Source organism: Schistocerca cancellata, chromosome 9 (assembly GCF_023864275.1).
Source record: "Schistocerca cancellata isolate TAMUIC-IGC-003103 chromosome 9, iqSchCanc2.1, whole genome shotgun sequence".
NCBI lineage: Eukaryota > Metazoa > Arthropoda > Insecta > Orthoptera > Acrididae > Schistocerca > Schistocerca cancellata.
The window spans coordinates 113,370,511-113,396,428 of NC_064634.1; the positions used below are offsets into that span (position 1 = coordinate 113,370,511).

The 25,918-nt window shown below is 37.1% G+C and overlaps 1 protein-coding gene across 1 annotated transcript in view; it reads right to left on the minus strand.

The window, feature by feature from the left end:
- The window catches only part of LOC126100190 (mitogen-activated protein kinase-binding protein 1), a 366,221-nt gene that overhangs the window by 72,993 nt on the left and 267,310 nt on the right, over positions 1–25,918 (minus strand). Inside the window, exons 5-12 of the mRNA XM_049910749.1 lie at positions 22,119–22,334; positions 21,038–21,220; positions 20,651–20,811; positions 15,616–15,751; positions 13,623–13,832; positions 11,210–11,388; positions 8,053–8,206; positions 2,313–2,447 (exon numbers count right to left, since the gene is read on the minus strand). Of these exons, the coding sequence (XP_049766706.1) occupies positions 2,313–2,447; positions 8,053–8,206; positions 11,210–11,388; positions 13,623–13,832; positions 15,616–15,751; positions 20,651–20,811; positions 21,038–21,220; positions 22,119–22,334 (1,374 nt within the window). The remainder of the gene's footprint in view (positions 1–2,312; positions 2,448–8,052; positions 8,207–11,209; positions 11,389–13,622; positions 13,833–15,615; positions 15,752–20,650; positions 20,812–21,037; positions 21,221–22,118; positions 22,335–25,918) is intronic.

Here is a 25,918-nt window from a genome sequence, read left to right on the forward strand (position 1 = left end):
ATAAACAAGTTTGAGACACAGCCATGGGCACCCGTATGGCACCCAAACTGTGACCAAGAGCAAAGTAGATCATCCTGTGGCACAACATGTAGCTGAAAACAACACACTTGATTTCAATGGCTGCTTCACTACCTGGACTTCTGGATGCTTCCCTCCACCACCGCTTTTCTGAACTGTGCAGATGGAAGTTATCCTTACAACACATTCTCCACTCCTGTAATTATCCCAACCTCAACCTATGGTAACATACTGTCCCCACACCATCCACCCAACAGTTTCCACCTCCTCTGTTCTATTACCTCCTCCCCATTCTCATCTACCACCCTGTTTATTTGCAGTCCTCTGCCAACACATCTGCCCATCTTTCCTTGCTCCTCTTTTTTTTTTCTCTACCTCCCTGCCCCACAACCTCATGACATTGTGCATGTTGACTGTCTGGTCCCTGCACACTCCACCAGACAGTGTTCGTGTCTCTCCCCACCTGTACATTACTATCCCTTCACCTTCCCTGCCCCCTGCCTGCACCCCACACAATAGTTGCATTCTGGCCCAAAATGTGGGAGTACGTGGTTGTGTGTGCATGAGGTGTGATTTATTTATTTTGTGTAGCAATCTGTCTTTTCCTACACTACTGATATTCCTACCTAGAGTTTCCATTGTTTGAATTTTATAAATGAAATTGTTTAATTATTCAAAGCATCCCTAACTGTCCCTCAGCAAATGTTTATCTCATCACACTTTAACTATTCATAGTACTACAAAAGATATTGTTTATACATTATAAACTATTATTCTCAACTGTAAGCAGAAAGAGGTTTCTGAAGAAAAGTGCAGCAGCGAATACGAGCATCTGCAACAGAACATGAGGAATAGCAATTACCAAAGCCAATTTAATTTCACAAGATTTCAAATTATGAAGGGTGCCTCAAGTCTTTTTACATACAAGCACTAGATAGAACTTGTCATATGTAGTCAAACTAATGTTGTTTGTAGGTGTACAGCAATATATCAATGTGTCTCATGTATAATTTTAACTCATGTTAATTTCCTTTGATTCACGTCCCATCCAGTGTCAGGCAGCTACCGGTTGCATTAGTAGGCGCAGGTATGGACTGTCAAATCAGGACTAACATATCAAGGGTGGTTTCATAGGCAGCAGCCATGGGTCAGAGAGAAGACAGATGATCAAAGAATTTTCCACACCTTAGCAATCACTAGAATGTCCACGTCATAATTACAGGGAGAGGTCCTATCTCATCCGGGACACAAAAGGGCCTAAAGATAGCACTGATTATAGTCTTTAGGACTTTTAGTCATCAGCAGTAAGATCTCAAAAGTTGAGCAGAACTGCAGCCAGGAAAATGTTAACATATTCTAACCATGTAGCTCAGAAATTGGACTAGCAATTTGATCACAATAAGAGTTTGAAGAAATAATAGTGTGAAAAAATGAAAATATGAAGGTTTTCATTGGATGAATTTTTACAGTATTTGCAAAGACCTTAGTCAACGAGAAATGCCTTGATTTGTTTCAATAAACTTCTGCTAATCACCTTCTGAAAACAATGTTAAGACTGATTTGCAGAATTTCCTCATCATCTTACTTCTATCGGTCAAAAACAACTGTTCTGGACAACACTGAGGCTATCTGTAATATGACAGAAGAAGATCACTTATGACCTACCAACAGACAGAGGCACCCTTAGGCATATTGAAGCTGCAGTGCTTTTGATTTTGACTGAATATTTAGCTCTGAAAAAGATCTGTTCCTGATAGATTACAGACAATTTGACCTTAGCTGAAAAAACAGGTTGAATGGTGTAAGGAATTTAGAAAAAGAAAATCAAATATGCAGATAGCTTATAATAACGGAACACGAAACTTGGATACATTCATGAAAGCCGGAAACTAGCAGCAATCAACTGTTTACGCATTCCAAGAAACTGATGACTAGATTCTTTGCTTACTCTGGACTTGTCACGACGTTCATTTAGGGAACTGAGCAACAGTTACTGAGTTAATGCTGAATAGTGTGAAACAATATTTGCCAAAACTTATCATTGAAATCAGAAAATATAACTGAAAACACATCCTTTTCTTTATCTTTCACTTTTTGCAAAGGGCTTTTTTTTTTCCTTAACATCAGAGCTATCAGACGAACATTCTTTACTTTTACATGTGTGGGTGTATGAGTATGAATATGTTTCTTGAACTAATGCTAAATACAGTACAGAAAATACAAAAACATAGCAGGGCTGCCAAACAAAAGAATGCAAAACAAAATGATTAAGAACAGAAACATATTTTACTCACCCCCTGAAGCTGCCTGAATATAATGGACTTGTCTGCTCCACATGAGACCATTTGAAGCTGGTCATGAATGTTGAGGAATCGAACAGCTGTAATAGATGATGAGTGGTCATCTAATGTCTGAAGGAAGTTGTAATCCTGAAACAGGGAACATTTTATTAACTTTTCTGTGTCATCAAATACATAACAGTGTGTGTGTGTGTGTGTGTGTGTGTGTGTGTGTGTGTGTGCACTTCCATGCAAAGTTTCAAGACCAGACAGGCATACAATCACACACATACTAACTTCAAAAAAGAATTACAATCATAGCTGTCATAATAGCCAATACTGAATAGCCTTGCCACTAATACTAAAAAAGAGAAAAATGTGTTTAGCATTTTCTTTGGTGCTCTCACATAAAGGTGAGTGTAAGGTTCTTCTTGATTGGTAACAAAATATTATGATGATATTGATGATTATTATCATTATTTGGGGTGGCAGATGGGAGAGGGGCTGATTATTATTAGAGAGTTAATGAAAGGGTGGAAACCTATCCTAAGATAGAAACGTGAGGATGTGTAACTAGTAACACTAATGTTGTAAAAACAGTGCACCCTTCTCCAATACTTCATGAAATAATGAATCTGATTAGTCATTGCAGGTGGCTAGGTGACTGTAATTCCATTTAATTCTGTACTCTGGGAGAGAAGGAGGGAAAAGAAGGTATGTCTTTTCATGTGGACAGTAAATACATTCTGCAGAGTGCATTGTGGCATAAAATCATTACTATATGCATCTATCCTTATTTCCATCAGAATCTACAACATTGTAGGTTACCAGCTTACAAGTATGTCACAATACATATGCATATGTTATAGCCCATCTTTCAAAGTTGAATATATTACCACTCACAACTTGCTCAATTTTTCTCAACAAACATTAGCTAAGAGCAAAAACGCCTCAAGCACATTTTACTTTTCAATATTCAGACAATATTGTCAAGGCAGTTAGGCAGTTAATTAATGGTTAATACACCAAAGCAGGTCAAATAATAAATGGTAAAAGTGGCTACTATTGCACTGCCAGCTGCATGTGACATCTTGTCAGTGACTCTAGTTGTAACATCATTGTGTTGCTGTAATCATGTCATCGTATTGTCACTATTATTGTTAAACTTGTCATCAACATTACTATAAGAAAAAATTAGCAAACAATTGAGACCAGAACAAAGTAAAGATCAACAAACCAGTATACGAATGAACAATAAGACAAAACAAGGTTGATGGATGAAAATAAAGAAAAAAAGAAATATGGCAGATAATGTGCTGGAAGGCTTAATGCTATGGTTCTAGTACTCTTTGTCTTTTAGTTTATGTTCTTAAGAAAAAGGAGAGAGGGTTCAACTGGTTTCACATGGATGCAACAATTTTTAGGGCTACACTTTGTGGAATGAGCAGGTGCCTGTAAAATTCACAATTTGTGATAAATACAAATACAGAAGCAAATTTTGCCTCAAAATGCAAAAAGGTGAAATTACCTAGTAAGTGCTTTTTCATAGAATATTGCATCCAGAGGAACTATTTTATCAGAGATAGTTTGGAATAGCTTTATTTTCTGCATATAAATATAAAAAATGTACACAGTTTCCAATTACTAGTATTGCAAATTATACAGTGAAGCCCTATTACTAAACATAATGTGCTTAAAAAAGTGTTTGTAAAATGAAAAACGCAAGAACGCAAAGACGTATCACTGTGCTTTATGCTCTAGTGCTACACCAGTTCCTTGCAGTGGAATGGCTAGCATAAAATACAGGCCATGTAATGAAAAGCAGAACTCAACTGGGGAACCAAGTGTCTTACAAGGAAGAAATATATAATTTCTCTGCTACATATACTTCAAAGGAGTCAAATACTGGTAGAGGTTGGGCCTGAACTGGTACCCAGTAGACATGTGTTCCATCCGAGAGGTCCACACATGGCTGCAGAGTCTGGGAGAGCGAGCACGAATACACACTGTATACTTTTGTGAAAGTTGCTGAAGATGACTGACACTGTCTCGCTTAACTACACAGCTGAGCAAGGGTGACACAGCCAAGTGGGCACTTGTTCATGGCCATATAAATGTCACATGCTCTCACTAACTTGCACACAGGCTACACACTTTGAGTGTACACATCTACCATGTGCTTCCCTTACTACCAGAATTGGGTAAAATTTATTCGACTGACAAATAAAAAATACAGATAAAATTTTATTTGTTATTCATGAATACCAAATAAAAACGTTTGTTCAAAACATTATTAATTTTTACAAATAAAAGCATTTATTCATACTCGGTGAATGAAAAGCACAACAAATAATAGAAACTTCTGTTTAAATTAGTTTCCTGAACTATCTGTCATTGCGACATACTAAAGAAAATGATTCTACCCATCTACACACACAACAACAATATTTGTGATTTGTATCTCCTGAAATCATCTTTATAACAGGATAATGATATGACTTTCAAATCACAATCTTCTTCAGCAAAAATTGTGAAATAATCAACTTCGCTGTAGTTTCTGCCAAATATCTTCACTGTGATTCTCTGTTAGCTTCACCTCACAAATCATATTCAAAATAAATTTTCTTTTTACACCATAAGATAATTTAAAACTGGTGACCTGACTCCTTAGACATTTATTTCACTATTAGGTGTCTGTAGTTTGTTGTAAACCTCCCATGGTCATGAACAGTAATACAGATAAACCATTTGTTTTTAAACCCTGGGTAAGGCATTGTTGCAATAATTTCTGTTGGTGTAGAAATGTGAAAAAGTCTTCCAATTATCTCTTGATGACTTCTCAACAAAATAACTTGCCAGTGTGGTGCAACATTATGAACTCTTATTTACTCAAACTCAGTCTCTTTTCCAAACTTTTTCAGTCTCAAAGCTTTATGTAACAGCATAGACAGGCTACAGATCAAAAGCAATCTTACCTTTTAATGAAAAGCTTACTCAGGGTTAGTCCTAAAACAGTTTTGGATGACTTAAGATGACCAGCAACATTCCACAAATGTTTTACGGGACTTCAATTATAAGTCAGTTGATGGTAATCATTAGGTTGAATCTGAGTGTGACACTGAAGGTACCTGGACGTGTATAACAGGTCTAGGTGAAATCAAATTAATTGTCGGATTTTTTTTACCGGCCACCCAATTCCGCTGTTACTGTTTTAGAACTGCTTAAAATAAGTCTATGGGCAGTAGTGTGAAAATACCCAGATCATGCAATATTAGTTGGAAATGGCCTTAACCTGCCAAGTATAGACTGTGATGACTCTTGATTCACTGTAGGGGGTATGGGCAGACAGCTTTGCAAAGAACTTTTGAACACTTTTCCGAAAACTGCACTGAGCAACTAGTTTGACAGCTCACATGCAATGGAAATATTTTACACTTCACAACTACAGACAAACGTGATCTTACTGATGGTGCCAGTAGAAAGACAGGGATTAGTAATCATCATATCGTAGCAATGATGGTTACTGGAGTTAATAAATCAGTCGAGGCTGGGAGACAAATTTTGCTGGAAAAAACTGATAGGTAGTTGTCAGCATCCCACTTCAACAATGAACGGACATCATTTAGTTCCAGTATGATGGACATACAGGTTGTAAATCATGCTCTTTAGAAATATGTGCCAAGTAAATGAATTAAAAACAGAGAATACCCACCAACATAATTCAGAAAATGCTGAGGAAGCAAAAATTATTGCACTCTCAGTACAAAAGAGAATGCACAAATGATGAATGGCAAAAACCAATGTTAGTAGAGATTTTTGAGTGTATAAAAAGATTGATTCATGAAGCATATAACAAATACCACCATTATTATACCTTAGCAAAAGATCTTGCAAAGAACCCAAGAAAATTTTGGCCCTATGTAATATCACTCAGCAGCTTGAAGGCCTTTATTCCCTCATCTGTTGCCCCATATGGTGTAGCAGTAGAAGTTAGCAAAAGGAAAGTCAAAGTTGTAAATTTCACATTTAAGAAATTGTTCATGCAGGAGAATCATACAAACATACCGTTGTTTGACCATTGCGCAGGCTTCCCTATGGAGGACATAGTAATAGGCATCCCTTGTGTACAAACAACTGAAAGAGTGGACAACAAATATGTTGCCAGGTCTGGATGGAACCCCAGTCAATTCTACAAGGAGTACTTTACAGCATTGGCCCCTTACTTAGCTTGCATTTATCGCAAATCTCTACATAACAGGACCACTTGTGTGTGTGTGTGTGTGTGTGTGTGTGTGTGTGTGTGTGTGTGTGAAAAAGAGTGATGTGGATGAACATTAATCACATGAATGTAATGCTCTGTGTGAACTACTTCGTTTTCAAAATTGCCAACATCAGCAAGCAGTTGTGTGGTATCTGTTGCCGAATGCTGTGTGTTGCTCTTTATTTTATTTTCTGCTTTTGAGATGAATGAAGAAACTAATCCTGGTTCATCACAGAGTCTGATTATGACCATCAAAACAAAACACCAAAAGGGATCATTGGTCCCTATGGTCACATGTCAAATTTTGGTGTTGCAGAAACACAAAACACGGATGTAGGCTGGCTGCCCTGAGAAAGGGCCTATTTCCCCACACCACTCCTCTGTCTACACTCACAGCCAATGCCCAGTTTACAGAAGGGAAAGAAAAGAAAAGAAAAGAAAAGAAAAGAAAAACAACAACAGTGCATTAGTGTGTGACTGGAAAACAAAACCTCTTAATGTATTTCAATCATGCTGAAAGTCATCCTCTAACATGCAAAAAAAAGTTATTTTCAGATCTGCTTTGCACCAAGTACCTTGTCAGTTCTATATGTGGTGTTGCCAAATATGGGTAGCACAGCTATGAGTGCTCATGACAGGTTGAAACCAATACTCTGCAGATTTTATAATTATCAAATTGGATGTTGAAAACCACCTTAAATCAGAGGCAGGAAAATAATGCTGCTTCTGAACAGAAAGCTTAAAAGGAGCCAAAAGGAAGAAACAAGCAAAGACGATCTCAGAAGAAAAATTGAAGTTTTTTCAAAGGCAAATACTCCAGTCAAAAATCTCCCACATCACCACTCCCCCCACCCCTCCCTCCCACAAGCAGTTTCAAAGAACTAAGGCTTCATTGTCAGTGTCATAGTGTACAATGTTTTAAATTTGTGTGTGTAATCATTTGCAAACAAAAAGAATTTTTCAAAAATATGTGCTGCATTTTCGGAACCCTAATAATGAGAAAGTCGGTCTCGTAAACTGACAAACGGCCAGGAGAATGGTGTGCTGACCACATGCCCCTCCATATCTGCATCCAGTGATGCCTGTGGGCTGAGGATGACTTGGTGGCCGATCAGTACTGTTGGGCCTTCATGGCCTGTTCGGGAGTAGTTTAGTTTAGTTTAATAATGAAAAAGTGAAGATCCACAACTAAATCTGATTTTAATGCAAGAACCTTCCTGTAAAATGTAACACAATGCAGAACATTTTTACCACCACCACCACCACCACCACCACCACCACCACCACCAACAACAACAACAACAACAACAAATAATGACCTACTTTTTTTTATTGAAAAGATTTAATTTAGATGTATTTCAGTTAATGAAGCAAATATAATCTTGTAGGAATTGTGATCATTTCTCTTAAGTTATCTACAAAAACTATACAAAATATAGTTAAAACAAAACTAATATGAAAAACTTTTACATTTTTAGGAATAAGACGACTTACATTATCAACACTGAAGACATGAATAAGTCTATCACGAGATGCTGAAGCAAGGAATCTATGACCACTTTCTGGCTTACTGTATTCAAGGCACAGTACCTCTGCATCGTGTGCCTCTATCCTGCACAGTTCTTGCAAATCTTGTAACCTATGTATCCTGATAAACAAACAAAATGACATTAGTAAATTTAGCTGATTTCTGGCAATTTTACACATTTATTTATAAACAACACCATTAAATCACTCTTTTAAAAAATTTAATAGATATTTAATGTTACGATAACAATGCAAAACTGCGGCTGTAAAAAAAATTCAGATCATAATTTTTAAGTACTGTGATGAAAAGACAACTTCTTTACTCCATTATTAAGACTCAAATCTTTTACTCTCTTTCTTTAAAGACAGAATGTAACTTGTACAGCATCATTAAGAGAAATGAGTGTCCTGAAATATTGGACACACACACACACACACACACACACACACACAACGACAGGGCTGAACCAAAGACAGACAGAGATCAAAAACTGAGTGATTTGAAATTTTGGATATGATTGGGATTGGAACTGTTTATTATAAAAAGATCTATGATGGCTGCTTCTTGTCGGTGCACAGCCAACACAAAATTTAATAGGACACTGTTCCTGTGCGACAACTCCAGAGATAAACTACACGACTGAAACTACCTCTGGTATTCTGTGCAGGACATTTACTGAAGGTAAACATCTTTCTATAGTGACTTATCAGGTTTTACAGTGGTGTAGCTGTACTCCCAGGGTGTTACACTCTAGCTTGCACTGTATTTTGGTGATTTAATTTGTAGCAATTAGTACATGCCACTGGTACTACAAAGATACCAAGTATATGCCTCATGCTTACATACTTTTGCCAAACCTACCCTGAATGGTGTTCAATATATGGTCTGCTCCCAGGCACCTGTCACTTATTGGCAAACTCCAAGCAGTCTGCTCTGGAATTAAGCATTAGGTCTGTTCTTGCATATCATGTGTGAGATCTACACTGAGGGCCTGAGATGGAAGCAGATTTTGTACAGAACACTTGGGAGCTTGTGACAAAACAAATGGATTCTTTTATCTGATCCAAAAGCAACCAAATTTTTTTGTCGCAATTTTATCACATTTCCAATACATTTACTAGCTGATATGTGACACTCACTTGGAAATATCAAGTTCTCATGTAGATCAAATTTCTCTGGAATTTATTATTCAGGTTCTTATTTCAAGTGTTCTGATTCAATTTATGTAATTAATTTTCATTACAGCACTTTTAATTTTTAAGTTAGTAGATTGAGATATGGAAAACTCTGTGAGCTAAACAGTATATTTGAGGAAACTGATGTATACTGTTTGAGAGTTAAGCATTTCCACTACCCTGTAAAGTATTTTAAATTACTGAAAACTAACTATTTTCTGCAATAATTAAACTTGAACTTCTGGACAAGTACTATTTTCCATCACAGTTTTTGTAATGACCACTGTTAGATTCCAGTCTTCAACTACATACTACTGTTATCTTAATTTTTTCCACGCAAAATGGCATACTTTATTAATTTGTTAACACATTAATAATTTCATGTAATTCACTTTGATTTGAAATATGGCACTCATTCATGTAAATGAGGTGAATCACAATGCAGAAGAAAAATAGTGTCCATGTGCTTTTAAAATTATGTAATCAACAACATTGTTTGTAATACAGAATTCTACTGGTTCTTACACTTTATCAAAAGCAGTAAATTCCAACCTAGCCATAGTTCAAAGCATTATGTAGTTTTCAGAACAACAGTTTGTTCTTAGGCCTAGCTATAAGTAGTCGAGCACCATCCAAAACTAGCAGTCCGTGGTTAGAGTGCTACGGAGTAATACTTATGCTGGAAGTGCTTCGTTATTTGATTCAGATTTGTATGGTTGTGTGGTTTCAGTTGCCTAAGACTGCATCTCGTGTGTGTGTGTGTGTGTGTGTGTGTGTGTGTGTGTGCATTCAAGAATACATGCACTGATTACCAAGGAACTCAAGCACTTTATCTGTAAAAAAGTTGTGTAAAATAACAGTGCTTCTAATTAACAAAAATTGTGACAGAACTGTCATGTGATTAACAAGTACTGTGTACTATCATTGCAAATAACATCAGTGATTCTTGGACATGGTGTATCTCTTTACACTTACAGTGTGGCTTCTTCATCAACAATGTACTGAAGAACCATGCTATATTTGAACTGCATCATTCTTCTGATAAATGTGAACTTTTCAGATTGTGCCACTACTGGAAACACCCCACTGTAATTGTAAGTGCTGGTCTACAGACATGTGCTTGTTATTTTTTGTACTGTGAAAATTACTGATCAGTTCCATCTCAAGTTCCATAATGAACTGTAAAGCAAACATCTGGATTCCCACAACCACCCGTTTGGATAAACAGAATACAACACCTAAATATATTATCATGGAACAAATAATGAGCACCTGAGCATGCAACAGGATCAGACTAGTCATAAAATGCTGACAGTGAACTGAGATTGGACCAAGTAAACTGAAAAACATTGAAAATAGAAGATCTCCCAGACAGAGAAGCAAATACACAATTCACTTATATTACTTTTGTCACTATGATGCTACCATCCTTACAAGATGTTTACAATAATCACACCAAAGAACCTCAAAAATGTCAAAAAACATGATAACTGAGGATTTGCTTATAGATATAGAGGGATTTCTTCAACAACTACTACAACAAAGAAATTATTATTATTGTCACTGATGAGAACAAAAAAACAGTTAATTCCATTAAGTTGACAGTGGCAGTGTCTAGAACTGTCAGATGTCACTAAAATGAGGAAGCACTATGATGGTTAGCTGTCAGTTGTTGAAATGTGATTGTGAAGAAAGTTCCACTTACTGCGAATATTGGAGTTTAAAGGAACAAATGTAAGTGTTTCAATGCAGATGCTATCAATTTTTGCTTGTTTCAATCAAAATGGCTGATTGTTTCAATCAAATTAAGCTACAGAAATGGTCACTGCCTCATGCAGTTCAATTCAAGAAAACTGCAACGAGTCATAAAAAATCAAGAAACAATAAATGGTTAATCTCAGCAACTATGGATATCACATCTGTATGAAATACATTGTCCCAGATTTACCTGATGTTACCTGCCCTGTCACCTGAAGCTAAATGCTTGCCGTCTGGACTTATCCTTATTGACCTGACACCATTACGGCCATCATAGGAACTGTCATTCCTTTCAGCACCAGCAGCAGCCAAATCTAGATCCTTCAGGTATGTCATTTCTGGGTCAACATACAGAACTTTCAACAGCTCCTGTCAAAGACAAAACCATTTTCAATCAAGTTATGTTGATTATGTGGAGGGATTTTCCTATACATTATAAGAATAACGTCAAAATTCCTGAGGACCAGAGGAAGTACCTGTCCTACAGTAAAGAGTGTATGAACAAAATCTACACTAAGTAACCTCAATTCGTCTCAACATCACATCACACCAATCAGTCTTACAAAATAAACCAAAATACAAGCAACAGCCTCCAGTGATTTAGGAAACTCACAGAAAACATGAATCAGGATATCCGCATCGGGATTTGAACCAGCTGCTTCTCTACTGTATTAAACCACTTGTTTTTAACATTGGTTTGTATTGTATGGTGAAGTATTAATTTGCAATTTCAATATCTCAAGCATAAAATTATAATTAATTCTAACCAGACCAAAATTTAACTACATTTCATCTCTGTTTACCATCTTTGGTCACTTGGTTTGGATTTTGTTCCATATGAAAGAAGACACATACTATTATTGTAAATATTTGCAGCAATTTGTTTATGTGTTATCAAAGCATCAATGAGCAAATGCTGAATCATGAAAGATTTGCCGAATGGTCATGGAACAATTTAGCATTAAGAGGTGCCTTGTCTCCCCAGTCACCTACCATCCCTCTCATAGCCACAGTACGGCACATAGAAGCAGCCCTCTCATGACTCAGTATGAACTGAATCACACCTTCCACCAGGATTTCAAATGCTCTAAAATGAGAAACATCCTCATCACTATCCCCCCACAGTGGCATTCCACTGCCTACCCAACCTACACAATACCCTTGTCCATCCCTATTCTACCCCTATTCCCAATCTCTTGTCCCATGGCTCATATCCCCACAGCAGGCCCAAATACCAGACCTGTCCCACACATTCTCTCATTAGCATCTACTCCAGTCCTGTCACAGGCATCTCCTACTACATCAAAGGCTGGGTCATCTGTAAAAGCAGCCATGTGGTCTGCCAAATTAGCTACAACCAATGTGCTGCATTCTGCATGAGCATGACAACTGAGAAGCCATCTGTCCACATGAATGGCCACCGCTGAACTGCGGGTAATCAACAGCTGGGCTGTGCAGTTATTGAACATGCTGCCCAACATGATGTGCTTGACTTCAACAAGTGCTTGACTTCAACAAGTGCTTCTCCGGCTGTGCCATCTGGATTCTTACCACAACCACCAGCTTTTCTGAAATGTGTAGGTGGGACCTTCCCCTGCAACATATCCTTCATTCCTGGAACGCTTCTCACATCATCCTTCACTGTTCCCTGTCCCCCCACCTACTTGTACACTTTCCTAGTCCAATCCAATGGCTCTGAGCACTATGGGACTTAACTTCTGAGGTCATCAGTCCCCTAGAACTTAAAACTACTTAAACCTAACTAACCTAAGGACATCACACACAGCCATGCCCGAGGCATTTCCTACTCCCACTCCAGCCCTACACACCATGTATACCGCCAGTGCACCTGCACGATCTTCTCCCCTTCTCTTCTTCCCTTTGCTTCCTCCCCCAAGCACAGTCAATGCTACCCCACCATGTCTCTGCACACTACCACAGGCATCACTGGCATCACTATCCTGCACCCCTCCCTGACCCACACTGCTTTTGTACTCACACACACCCTATAAAGATTGCTCCTCATTTCATACACAGTTGTAGTCACAGCAGGGCTGTGAAGGCAATTTGTGAGAGAGTTGTGTTTGTGCAAATGTGTATGAGTTATAAAACCTAGCAGTTTCTTAAAGTGTGCCTGACACTCAATGCCTCCTCTACATGCTGATCAGCATATGCCCTTTCATATCATCATTATTTCATCCAGGATTTTCAATTGTTTGATTTTATTTTGCAGTGTACATGTAGAGCATTTTCAGGAAGTGACATTTGGGAGAATAATGGAAATAATTTGTAGAATATTTATATCGTATTAATAAAAACCTGAATAATAATGACATTACACAACTATGGACATAAGGAATGAACAAACATGATTGATGACTACATGTGCAAGCATCAAATGTCATGATTACAAGAATTGTTACAGTTGTAACATACATTCCTGTATGCTACACCGACAATTTGTTTATTATTTTATTTCAGCTCTTTCAAATTACGGTTCTGTAAGCATAAATTTAACATTTCACTTTCAGCTTGAAAAATAGGTAGTAATAGTAGCACATTCCAAACAACAAAATGGCATGTATGAGAAGAGTGAAACATACATTACTATAGATGTTGCGTTTGTAAACAGTGTCGTCTGGAGGAAGGTTGGGATCAAGATTCCATACACGAATGGTATCATCACTTGAGCAAGTAATAAATGAACCAGGTGGCATAGTTGCTGCTATTTCTCCACCTTGGTCTAATGGTGGAAAGACATCCACTCCCCAAATGCATGCTGAATGGAACAGGAATGAATGGGATTTTCCAACCTGGAACAATAAAATCGGAAACTGTGACTTCCTCTCATAGATCAAAAAAGTAATGAGAAGTTGATACTACCCATAACTTCAAAGACACCTTTTCTAGGTCTATAAGAAAGGCCCAACATGAGTTATAGATAGATCACACAAATACTTATTTTAGAGCTTCTGATCTCTAAACATTAACATGATGATGCTGTAAGAATAAACCTTAAGATTAACAACCTTTAAAATACCTACAAAGTAAAATAAACATAAAGTTAAAGATCTTATAAAAATTGTGCAGATTAAATTGTAAAATGTATGAAACAGAAATGAAGATCATTACATAAATAATTTCCAGCTTCATCTGTCTCATTCTCATTATTTAGTTGAAAAGTGACAAACATAGTCACAATTACAGTGTAGGCTATTTTAAAACTTCACTCACGCCAGAACTTTAACTCAAACTAAAAAATTTCTCTACAGAAGTGAAGAGTTATTTTCAGATTATGTTGCTAAACCACCACATTTTTCCCCCCAAGTGATTTTATCCTGAAATAGCTATTGGTAATATATTACATATTATATTACTGGTAATATATTATATATTCATACACATTTTGACACACAGTGTTTCAGTGTTTCATTGTAATATCAGATTAAATGCAGATAACTTCATACACTGCTTTGCCACTATGAATGGCACAAGACAGTTAATTTTACATGAGTGGTATTTACTTTACATTTCTTAGTGAAATTATTTATACAACTTGGGTTTGTTGGTTTTTAACTCATTTTCAAATTAACTTTTTTGCATTAATCCTCTTGACTAACTACAAGGCAAACATTATGAATGGTTAAAAATATCTTGTTGTGATAAATGAACTGTCACTCCTTTACATAAATGAAAAGCACAAATGTGTGTACATTCTACAGTATTTATTTATCCAATTAACATTTTTTTTGCCGACAGGAGCATAATCAGGATATAAATAACTGTCATAATCGAAGAGGATACAGTACTGGTGAACAACTATGAAAAAGTGTCGGAAGAATCAATCAAAATGAATTCTCCCTGTTATCAATGTCTCACAATCTATGAGAAAATAATATAACACTAGTCAGTTCCAAAGTGAACATAGTTATAATATGTGTCAATCAAAATCACCTCAGATTACAGTATATGCCAAGTAGCAGGATCTTGATGCAATTCTTCATATGAATCTGTCATTCAGATGATAACCCGAAAAGATTTAATCAGTGAAACGTGCCAAGAAAGTCTGAAATCTCATATATACTCTGTGGTTACAATATTTTTAATGCATTTTAAGCAGGAACAGGGGCAATGAATGTGTTGGTCTTAAGGCACTTTCCTATGCAGAAAGCTAATCCCCATAAACATGCACTGAAATTAAAGTATGAAATATCTTGTAAGGAACTCAAAACCTCAAGTTGTCTTAGGATTAGTCTGCCATTATGAACAACCTGTTTATGAAAATTTATTAACCAGTTTTTGTTATGTCTGAGAAACTGTTAAAACCTCCACAGTATTCTTATATTGTGAAAATATTATCAAAAAGAAAATTTAATTGAGAAAATTATTATTTACTAGAAACTGAAATTCCAAGTACTATCAGTAGAAACATCTTATATCAGAAAATACTATTCTAGCTTTTGGAAATTAAACTCCAAGTTAAGAGGGATGCACCTGTTGTGAGCCTTTAGATGACATAAATAATATTTTCATAAAATCCAATAACTTATTATTGGCAATGTCTCATTAAAATAGATAACTGAACAATTTTCTTACCCTCTTAATGTCGTGGACATCCCAAACATACAAACTATGATCATTATATACACAAGTCAGTTTGCAGTTCTTTTCATCATAAGCGAGAGCTATGGCATCTGGGTATTTGGCACTATTTGGATGAGCAGCCATATGTCTGTAAATAAAAAAAACTCCATTGGACTCACAGCAACAAAATTACTGTAGTAGTTCTGCGCTAAAAAACTGTTGTACTTATACACAATGCAACAATGGGAACTTGCTGTTTTGAATGGGGCACCATGCAGGAAGACGTGATATGCAAAGGGTGGAGATGTGTCGTTCAAAGCAGTGGGTTTGGAAGTTTATCAGTGCCTCGGTAGTGACAGTACATTGGCATAAGGAGCAATGCAAATTTGTCTTAGAAGCCTACTTTTCCTATGGGCAATCAGCTGTCATCATGCTGCTTGCATTTATGCACACTACAATATTCCCGTACGTCTTATTCATTGCTGGCAATCAATTGTTTTATTAGTGGACACCTTGCGGGCAACTAGAAATGTGGAAAGATGATGAGTAGGATTACCAAGGCTGCTGTGGTCACTGAAAAATACTGAAGCAGTAAGACAGAATTTTTTGCAAATTTCTCAGTGGTAGGATTAGATTAGATTAGATTCAGTTTTCGTTCCATAGACCCAAAAAATGAGACGATTCTCATGGGTATAGAACATGTCAGAAAGTATAACATAAAAACATAAAACATCTGAATATAATACTTGTGTATTGTGTATTAAACCAGGGGCCTAGAAACGATGGAGAGGCTTTGTCCCGCCATAGCCCTCAGTGGTTCACAACCTCACAACAGGCCACAGCAGTCCATCCACACCTCCGCCACCCCACATTGAACCCAAAGTTATTGTGCAGTTCGGACCCCAGTGGACCCCCCTGGGAATGCCTCATACCAGACAAGTGTAAACACAAATGTTTGTGTGGTAGAGTAATTATGGTGTATGTGTACGTGGAGACAGTCTTTGCATAGCAATCACTGACACAAGCATGTGCCCTTTAACCGCTGATCATTTCACAACCTGAATTCTTCAAGATAACCTCAAATTCCACCCATACTAGATGCAATGCACAAACTTGGAAAGCATGATTTTGGTGTCAAACAAAACACTAATCAAGAGATCTTGGAAAGTTGTCTCATGTCATTCTGGTGTTCTATAGTGAGGAGATACACTTCCATCTACATGGGAGAGTGAATAAACAAAACATGAACTACTGGAGTGCTACCAATTCCAGAAAATTTTGTGAGGGGCCACTTTATACAGAACATTTAAATGTTTGGTGTGAATGGCCAAGAGCAAGGATCATTTAGGTTTGTTTTTTTTTTTTTTTTATATATAGAAAAGGAGCTTCTAATAACAGAATTCTTGAAGAATTTCCAACATGACTGAACCTTTTTGTCCCACAGGCTGAAACTACAGGGGATGTTGTTTCAGATGGATCAAGGCCTAGCACACATAGTGTGAACTGAAATGAGCATTTTTGGGCAGAAAGTTCATCAAGCACCTGATCTCTTGTAGGGGAAATCATCCACGACTGGCTTGTTCACCCGATATACCTTCTTGTGACTGTTTTTATGGGGACATCTAAAATCCATTGTGTACACCGTTCATTCGAGGACTCTTGCACACATGGAGAAAAATACTCATCAAGCAATAACCTGTATATCCATCTCTAGGTAAAAAAAAAAAAAAAAAAAAAAAAAAAAAAAAAAAAAAAAAAAAAAAAAAAAAAAAGAGTTGACCAAAACCTCAGAATTTACATAAATCAGAGTACCGATGATATGGGATGTCATTTGCCAGACGTAATTTTTAAAATGTTTAATTTTAAATTTTCTTTTACATAAAAACATAAAAAAGGAATTAAAATAATGATGACTGATAGAAAATTCAGTTACTGTTAAAATGACACATGTAATTATTTACTTGTTTTTTTCATCTAAGTCAGCTCCTTTACCGCACCCACTGTTCACAATAATATCGTATGTAAGGTATGACTGTCTTGGTTCTGATACTCTAAATCAATCTAAAGTGGTCAAAGTAATTAAAGAATCTCTCACCAACTAAACAGGGAATTTATAGAGTGATGCTGTCATTTAGTACTAAAAATTGCATCAGAAACAAAGTAGAAAAATCCCTCTCCATTTAATCAGATATGCAATTGACAATGTGGACATCAAAATGTACTTTGGAACATGATGTTCTCAGGTGCAGTACCTTCACAAGTTGTTCAATTGCAGTACAAGCAAGTACTTTGTGACAAGTATGGGTGAGAAAATGCATGAGTCGCATGAAGTTTCTTCATTTTATACTTGTGAATCATCAGAAAAACCTAAGATCACTTTTTATAGGAGTCTGCTGATGTCACTTAAGTATTCCAAACTTTCAACTAAAGATGACCACAGCAGTGCTGTTAAACATCTGTTGTACCAGACAAGTGTTATGTCTTGTTGGCAGCACGTAAGCAGTAATTGTAGAGTCCAACTAAGTGGTTGTGCACAGTAGTACCAGAAACTAAGTGAAATATATTAAGTAATCAGTCTTAAAAGGTTTCTTCTATTGTTGTAACTACTGCTGTTTAAAATAAATTTAACAAACTTTTTTCTGAACAACAAGGTGAAGACCAGCAGAAAGTATAAAACATTTGAAATCTATGTTTGCATTTGTAGAAAATCGTAAATCTCTGAAAGTTCTTCACTTACTGCTTTGAAATTTTGACACCACTGCATTTGAATATGTGTGTGTTTTATAAACCTACTAGAGCATCACACATAACAATTACAGGGGAAAGCCTACACAAAAATGTAAATGTTCATTTGTTAAAAATCTTACATATTTGAAAGTAGTGAAACGTAGTTAGCAAATAAAAAAGTTGTATTTATGACTTATCAGCTTATGATTGGAATATTACTACACAATCTGAATTTGCAATAACAATAAACAAGACTCAAGGTCAGAGAGAGCAGGGACGTGGAGGAGGACAGAAGGGTGGGAAGAAATGGACACAGAAAGTGGAAAGAAGGAGAATGGAAAAGAGAGGGGGGAGGAAGTGATGGACAGAGAGAGGGGGAGAGGAAGTGATGGACAGAGAGAGAGAGTGAGAGGGGCAGGAGGAGATGGACAGAGAGAAGGGAGAAGGAAATTAGGACATACAGCGACAGGAAAAAAATCACAACATCAAAAGATAATTAATGCAGAGTAGTGAAATTTCAGGAATTTTTTTGAATTGGTAACATATTTAAGTGATTAACTTAGTAAGGTCACTGTTTAACGTAAATGCAAGTTAAGCCATTCAAAATGGGAAATGCTCGAACATTAATAACTGGTGTAACCGTCAGAATGTTGAATGCAAGCATGCAGACGTGTATGTGTCGTGTTGTACAGATGTTAGATGTCAGTTTGACGGATCAAGTTGGAGTTGTCATCTGATGAAGTTCCATGTGTGTTTGACTGGACACAGATCTGGTTATTGAGCAGGCCAAGGCAACACGTTGGCACTCTGTAGAGCAAACAGTGGTATGTGGGTGACTGTTAGCCTGTTGGAAAACTTCCCCTACAGATCCAATCACAAGAGTGATGTACAAATTTGCAGTTAGGGTGCACGAGATAACCATGAGAGTGCTCCTGCTGTCATACAAATTCACGCCACAGACCATAACTCCAGGTGTAGGTCCAGTGTGTCTAGCACCACACAAACAAGTTGGGTGCAGACCCTCAACTGGTCTCCTAACACTCGACCATCATTGGCCCTGAGGCAGAACCAGCTTTCATCAAAAAACACAACAGACCTCCACCCCGCCCTCCAATGAGCTCTTTCTTCACACCACTGAAGTTGTAAAAAGCAGAGGTTTGGGGTCAGTGGAATAAATGCTACACGGCGTCTGGCTCAGAGATGTCCTTCAAGTAACCGACTTATAACAGTTCATTGTGTCATTGCAATGCCAACTGCTGCTGTACGTGCAGTACAATGCAGCATAGCTATATGAGAGACATGAGTGTCTTCCCTTTCGGTGGCACCATGTGGCCATCCGGAGCATGGTCTCCTTGCTATCATACGTTCTTGTAACAACTGCTGCCATCAATCATGTACAGTGGCTACATTCTTGCCAGGTCTTTCTCCAATATCACAGAAGGGACATACAGTGTCTGATAGTCCTATTACATGACCTCAATCAAACTCAGTGAGGTGTTGATAACGGTGTCCTGTTGCCTTAAAGGCATTCTTGACTAGCATCAACTCACCACATCCAGTCTCAAAGGTAACTAACGCTCACTGCCGTTACACCACAATTTAAAGCAAACTTGATTTGCATTCTCATAGTGATGCTATTAGCGGCATTCATTTGCATCTTACACAAAATTTGAACAGAAATCATTTTCTGGATGTAGAAACATGCCTACCAACTTTTGTTTATATTGCACAACTCCTTCTTGGTGATGTGATTTTTTTTTCTGTCAGTGTACATTTTCATTTAACCAGAATGAGCCCAGCAACATGTGTCCAGGATTAGCTAGCCAGTAATGAAAACAAATGTTTGGTGTCAAATTCTGTAGCTTAGTGTATACTCCAAGTCCCCCTGCCTGCTTAACAAGTGTTTGACTTACCCTTTTATATGCAGTATAACCTCTACAATTTTTATAAGCTTTTAAATTCCTCCTCCTCCTCTTCCTCCTGCTCCTCTTCAGTCTTCTTGCATCTAATATTAACTTTCCTACAAAAAGCCATATCTAAGTTTACTGACAATGTTCACATTCTATAAGAAATCTTCTTATATAACCAATTTGAACATTGTCAGTAACTTCAGAGTATGTTTTTTGTAGGAAACTTCAAAATGGTTACTTGCTATTTGAAACCAGTCACCTATAAATTTTAATGTGCACGTGAGATTGTATAAAATGTGCTAATATCTGCTGTTGCTCCATGCCATCACAACAAATATTACTTCTCTTTAGTCTGTAGGAATATAGTATTCTAATATACCAACATAAATACAAACAAACAAACAACTTACGCTATCGAAAGACCCTGAGCAACATCGACACCTAGATAATGTGTCCTCGGAAGAGTAGTAACAAATCTGAGAGTTTGAGGACTGAAGCATCTCACAATACCCTCTGCACAGCCAATAAAAATCAAGTTTTCCCCAACAGTCATACAGTTGGCACTTGTAGTCTGCAAGGAAGAAACATTTTGTACATCAGAAACAGCATGTGGTAAAGTAAAATTAATATAAAGCATGTACAATAATAAGTAATAATAACTTTTATGAAATAATCACCTTAAGATGAATTTTATTAGAACAGGCTTGAGTTTACAAATATGAGTAATCAGAAATTTTAATGTGGCATTAATATGTCTTGCTGTATGACACTATTATTGTATTCCAAATCTCACTTACTCTCAGCTCAACCCATTTGTCCAAGAGACGGCGATTATTGAATTCACAAAGAAGACCAGACTTTGTGATTGCATACGTAGAGTCTGCCATCTCCCCACGGCCACAAGCAACATCACAAAAATAATTGTTACGCTGTTCCCCCAGAATGGCAGATCTGCCCATTAAGGGCACTGGTTCTTTATACTGCAAGAAATATAATGTCAGTGCAACCTATAGCAAAATTAAAGATGTCATTCTAAACAAAGATGAATTATTTTTACAGTAGACGTGGAAATATGCTTCAACGGACCAAGGTAATGATTCCACAGTAATCCTTGAAATATAAAATGTAAATGTTCTTTCAAGTGATTTATAAAACTGTAATTATCAAACATCACTCTCATTATATGTGTATCCTACAGAATAAATTACATGCCTCTTTGCTGTAAGAGCATTACATTGATTTAATGAAAGAAATATCCACACATTTCTGCTCTCCTCCCTTTCTATTACATAACACTACCCCTGCCATCTTCATCATCATCTGCAGCATTATTATTATTATTAATATTATTATTATTATTAACTTTTCTGCAAAAAAACTAGCAACTTCAAGCTTCTCTCATGAATGCCTCCATTAACAAAGGAATAAAACTAGTTAGCATAAGCTTCACCACCCTCTAAAAATAATCTCAAAACCAATTATCTTCTTGTTCAGCATGGGTTAAATTTTGACAACTTAAATACTCCCTCGTTTCTATTTAGAATTCAGAGACCTGCATTTCATGACTATAAAAAGTCCTGTTCATATTTGTAGTATTAATTCTGAGACACATTATCTTCTTTTACTGTATTAGAGGAAACAAGCTCATACTAACATTAAGAGATTTATTAACAAAGCAACTTTATCACTCTCATTCATTAACTTAAATCTGCCTATTATTTCAATAAACATGTGGAAACAAACATCACTATTAGTAAAGTCATGGTTAGATATGCATCTGAAGTGGCAAACACTTGCTTAAAATCATATTGACAAAGCACACTGAGGAACAAAATATTAGTCACAAGCTGATATGAAATATTAATGTGCTTAACATACTTTTGCAGATCGAGAATACTCCAGATACCAAAATTTGACATGTCGATTTCCAACAGTAACGAAGTAACTGCCATTTTCAGCAAAGGAGACAGCCTTCACCTTTGTTGAAACTTTATTGGATGCCACTTTGATGTTGGAACGCCAGTCCCATACATTGACTATCATGTCATGTTGGGAACCAACTGAAACCACATACTTGTGGCTTGGTGAAAATGCCTGTAAGGAAACAAGTACATCTGTTAGCAATATATAAGGACGTGGCAAATTTTCTTTTAGAGACTGTATGTCATACAGTCTAGTTCTCTGCACTCTGTCACAATAATGCCTACTGACAACAGCAACAACATTTTAAGTATGTTTACTTCCTCTTTGCAATGTACTTTTCTTTGAGGAACATTCAACGATATTACAAATTTTAAAGAAAAGAAAAAAAAAGGGAACTGAACTCCCTTTATGACCAATGAATGCAATTAATCCTGAATTTTGACAAAGAATACCCATGACACACAAGAGAAGAAAAGAAAATGTAGCAATTGAGAATTTCATAACAGCGGAGCTGGACTTTGCAAAACTCGTCAAAGGACTATGCATGAAATACGCTAGTGGGCCAATGTAAAAAAGCAAAGCATGTTACAGTAACATACACACAAGAAGGAAAATGCACAATATTTTTATATAATTTTTTTAACATCAGCAAATCTCTACATTTAAAACATGTAACAGAATGAGAAATTCTCATAGAATCTATTTAGAATGTTGACAGCCACACCATTGTTTTACTTACCAAAAGACTTAACTGTGTCTATTGCAATTGCTGAAATACATGAGAAAAGTTGCATATAAATACTCAAAAACAAAATTGGCCTTAAATGCTTTGTAGTAAATACAACACAAAAGTACTAGGATTGAAATGAAGTGGACAAGAGGCAGCCAGGACATGGGATTCGAAAAGGAGGAACAGAAGATGAGCATCACCGGTGGCCTCCCTGATCTCCAGATCTCACACCTTGAGACTTTTTGTCTGTGGGGTTACATAAAAGACTGCATTTGTATCCCTGCTATGCCTGGAACTCTTGAAAGTCTGCGACATTGAGTTGTCGAAGCTGTGAATTCAATAATGAGAGACCAGCTGTTTAGCATGTGGCAGGTATTGTGTCACCACTTTGATATTTGTCGTGTAACATGTGGAGCTCATATTGAATGCATAAGAATTTGAACTTTTGTCTTTCCAGGAATGTTGGAAATATATGCCTATCTTTCGTAGTTTGGAAGCAATAAATGTTTCAAATCCATTCTTTTAAATAGCCCTGTGTTGATGAAACACCAACAGCCAGCTTACAGACACCAGGCCAAGGAGTGGGACAAGAACTATTATAAGTCTGTGAATGAAATTTAATATTATATGGGGAAGGGATGTGGAGAGCAGCGGCAGATTTTCTAGTACTGGAGGAGAGGATAATTCTTTATGCATCGTACGAGACATGTTATACAAATTAAAGAATTGCAAAATATCACATATTTTTCTCTATTATTTGCATGTAAGGGTCCTTCTGTGAGTGTATGTGTTTTGTCTAAATAGGACAGTTTATGGTGAAATCTACAGGGGGATGTAAGATAGCTAAAATGTATCTCGAAGTTAGTGTTTTCATGCAAAAGGCCTTTTTTTGTGTGAAGTGTAAAAGTAGAAGCGTACGTTAATTGGAAAAACTTATCCAATCCATCACTGCCAAGATAGTGTGAGTAAGCTCATCAGAACAACCTTAAGTCAAACTGAGACAGCACTCACCTATATAATCTGAGTCTTTAACACATTATTGCACAGCCACCTCAGCGGATTTTCAATTTCCTTATTTTTTATGGAGACAAAACACAAGAAACAATTGACTGTCTCCTTATCTAACCAGTGGATTCTCCTTACTTAGAAATGGAACCAATAAAACTGAATTCTGACAGGTAATTTTAGTGACTTGACTAATGCGCACACTGATGTGACAAAAGTCGTGGGACAGCAACATGCACATAGAGTGATGCTGTACTATCAAGTACACGTGGTACAAAAGGGCAGTGCATTGGCGGAGCTGTCATTTGTACTCAGGTGATTCATGTGACAAAGGTTTCCAACATGGTTACAACCATATGATGGGAATCAACAGACTATGATTGTGGAGTGGTAGTTGGAGCTAGATGCATGAGATATTCCATTTCAGAAATCATTATGGAATTCTACATTCGGAGATTCACAGTGTCAAGAGTGTGCCGAGAACACAAAATTTTGGGCATTACCTCTCACCATGAACAACACAATGGCCTATGGCCTTCACTTAACAACCGAGAGCAGCAGTGTTTGCGTAGATCTGTCAGTGCTAACAGCCAAGTCACACTGTGTGAAATAACCACAGAAATCAATCTGTGACATATGACAAATATACCCACTTGGCAAAATTTATGTTAAGGGACTATGACAGAAGACAGCTGGCGTGAGTGCCTTTGCTGACAGCACAACACTGCCTCTTCTGGGCTCCTGACCATATCAGTTAGACCGTAGACAATTGGAAAACAATGGTGTCCCAATTTCAGTTGGTAAGAGCTGACGGTAGGGTACAAGTGTGGTGCAGACCCCATGAAGCCATGGATCCAGGTTGTCAAAAAGGCACTGTGCAAGCTGGTGGTGGCTCCATAATGGTGTAAACTGTGTTTACGTGGAATGGGTTGGATCCTCTGGTCCAACTGAACTGATCATTGATTTGAAATAGTTATGTTCAGCTACTTGGAGATCGTCTGTAGCCATTCATGGACTTTTTCTTCCCAAACAATGATGAAACTTTTATAGATGACAACGCACCATGTCACCATGCTGCAATTGTTTACAACTGGTTTGAAGAACATTATGGACAATTCGAGCGAATGATTTGGCCACCCAGATAACCTGACACGAATTCCATCAAACATCTATGGGACATAGCCAAAAGGTCAGTTTGTGCACAAAATCCTGCACGGGCAACACTTCTGCAACTAAGGACAGCTGTAGAGGCAGCGTGCCTCAATATTTCAGCATGGGACTTCCAACAACTTGTCGAGTCCACACTACGTCGAGTTGCTGCACTACACCAGGAAAAAGGAAGTCAGATACGAACTAGGAGGTACTCCACGACTTTTGTTACTGAAGTGCATTATGTTGGTCAGATAATGTTTAAAAAACTGAAGTGCATAGCATCTGCTGGTGCTTAAATTTGTGAATTAAATTTTTGTTACTGTGAAGTATTGTATCAAAGTAAAATAACATGGTTACAAACTATTAGTGCCTGTTGATGAATATGGTCACCACAGCTGAAGTGCGACCTTAGACTGGCTACAGCAGTACGAAATTGTCCTTCACTTAGACACAATTTGTCCACGAATGCATCAATTTGATCATTTAAAACTGAGACAGAGAGGTTGCACTATAATATTGAGAACATAAAAAATTTTGGAACTATATTGTGTTGCCAGGGAATATTCTACCATTTGTGGCTGTACTGGCATTATCCTTGACAGTCTCTCATGTGATACACATACCAAGGAGGTTAGGTTTTTTATTGTTATGTGAAAAATCAAGGCAAAAAAGAGTAGTATTATTAGAGTGCACTTAAATGTATAAATCACTGCCATCATTGTGGGATGTTACAGCACAAGAGCACAGATTTAGAAAGATGAATCATACAATTTGTTGCTCAGAAAATACACAGCCAGGGGAGGGAAAAAAATCAGAGAGCCCTGGAAAGACAATGTCGATTTTGAACTGATGATGGCGTATACCACCT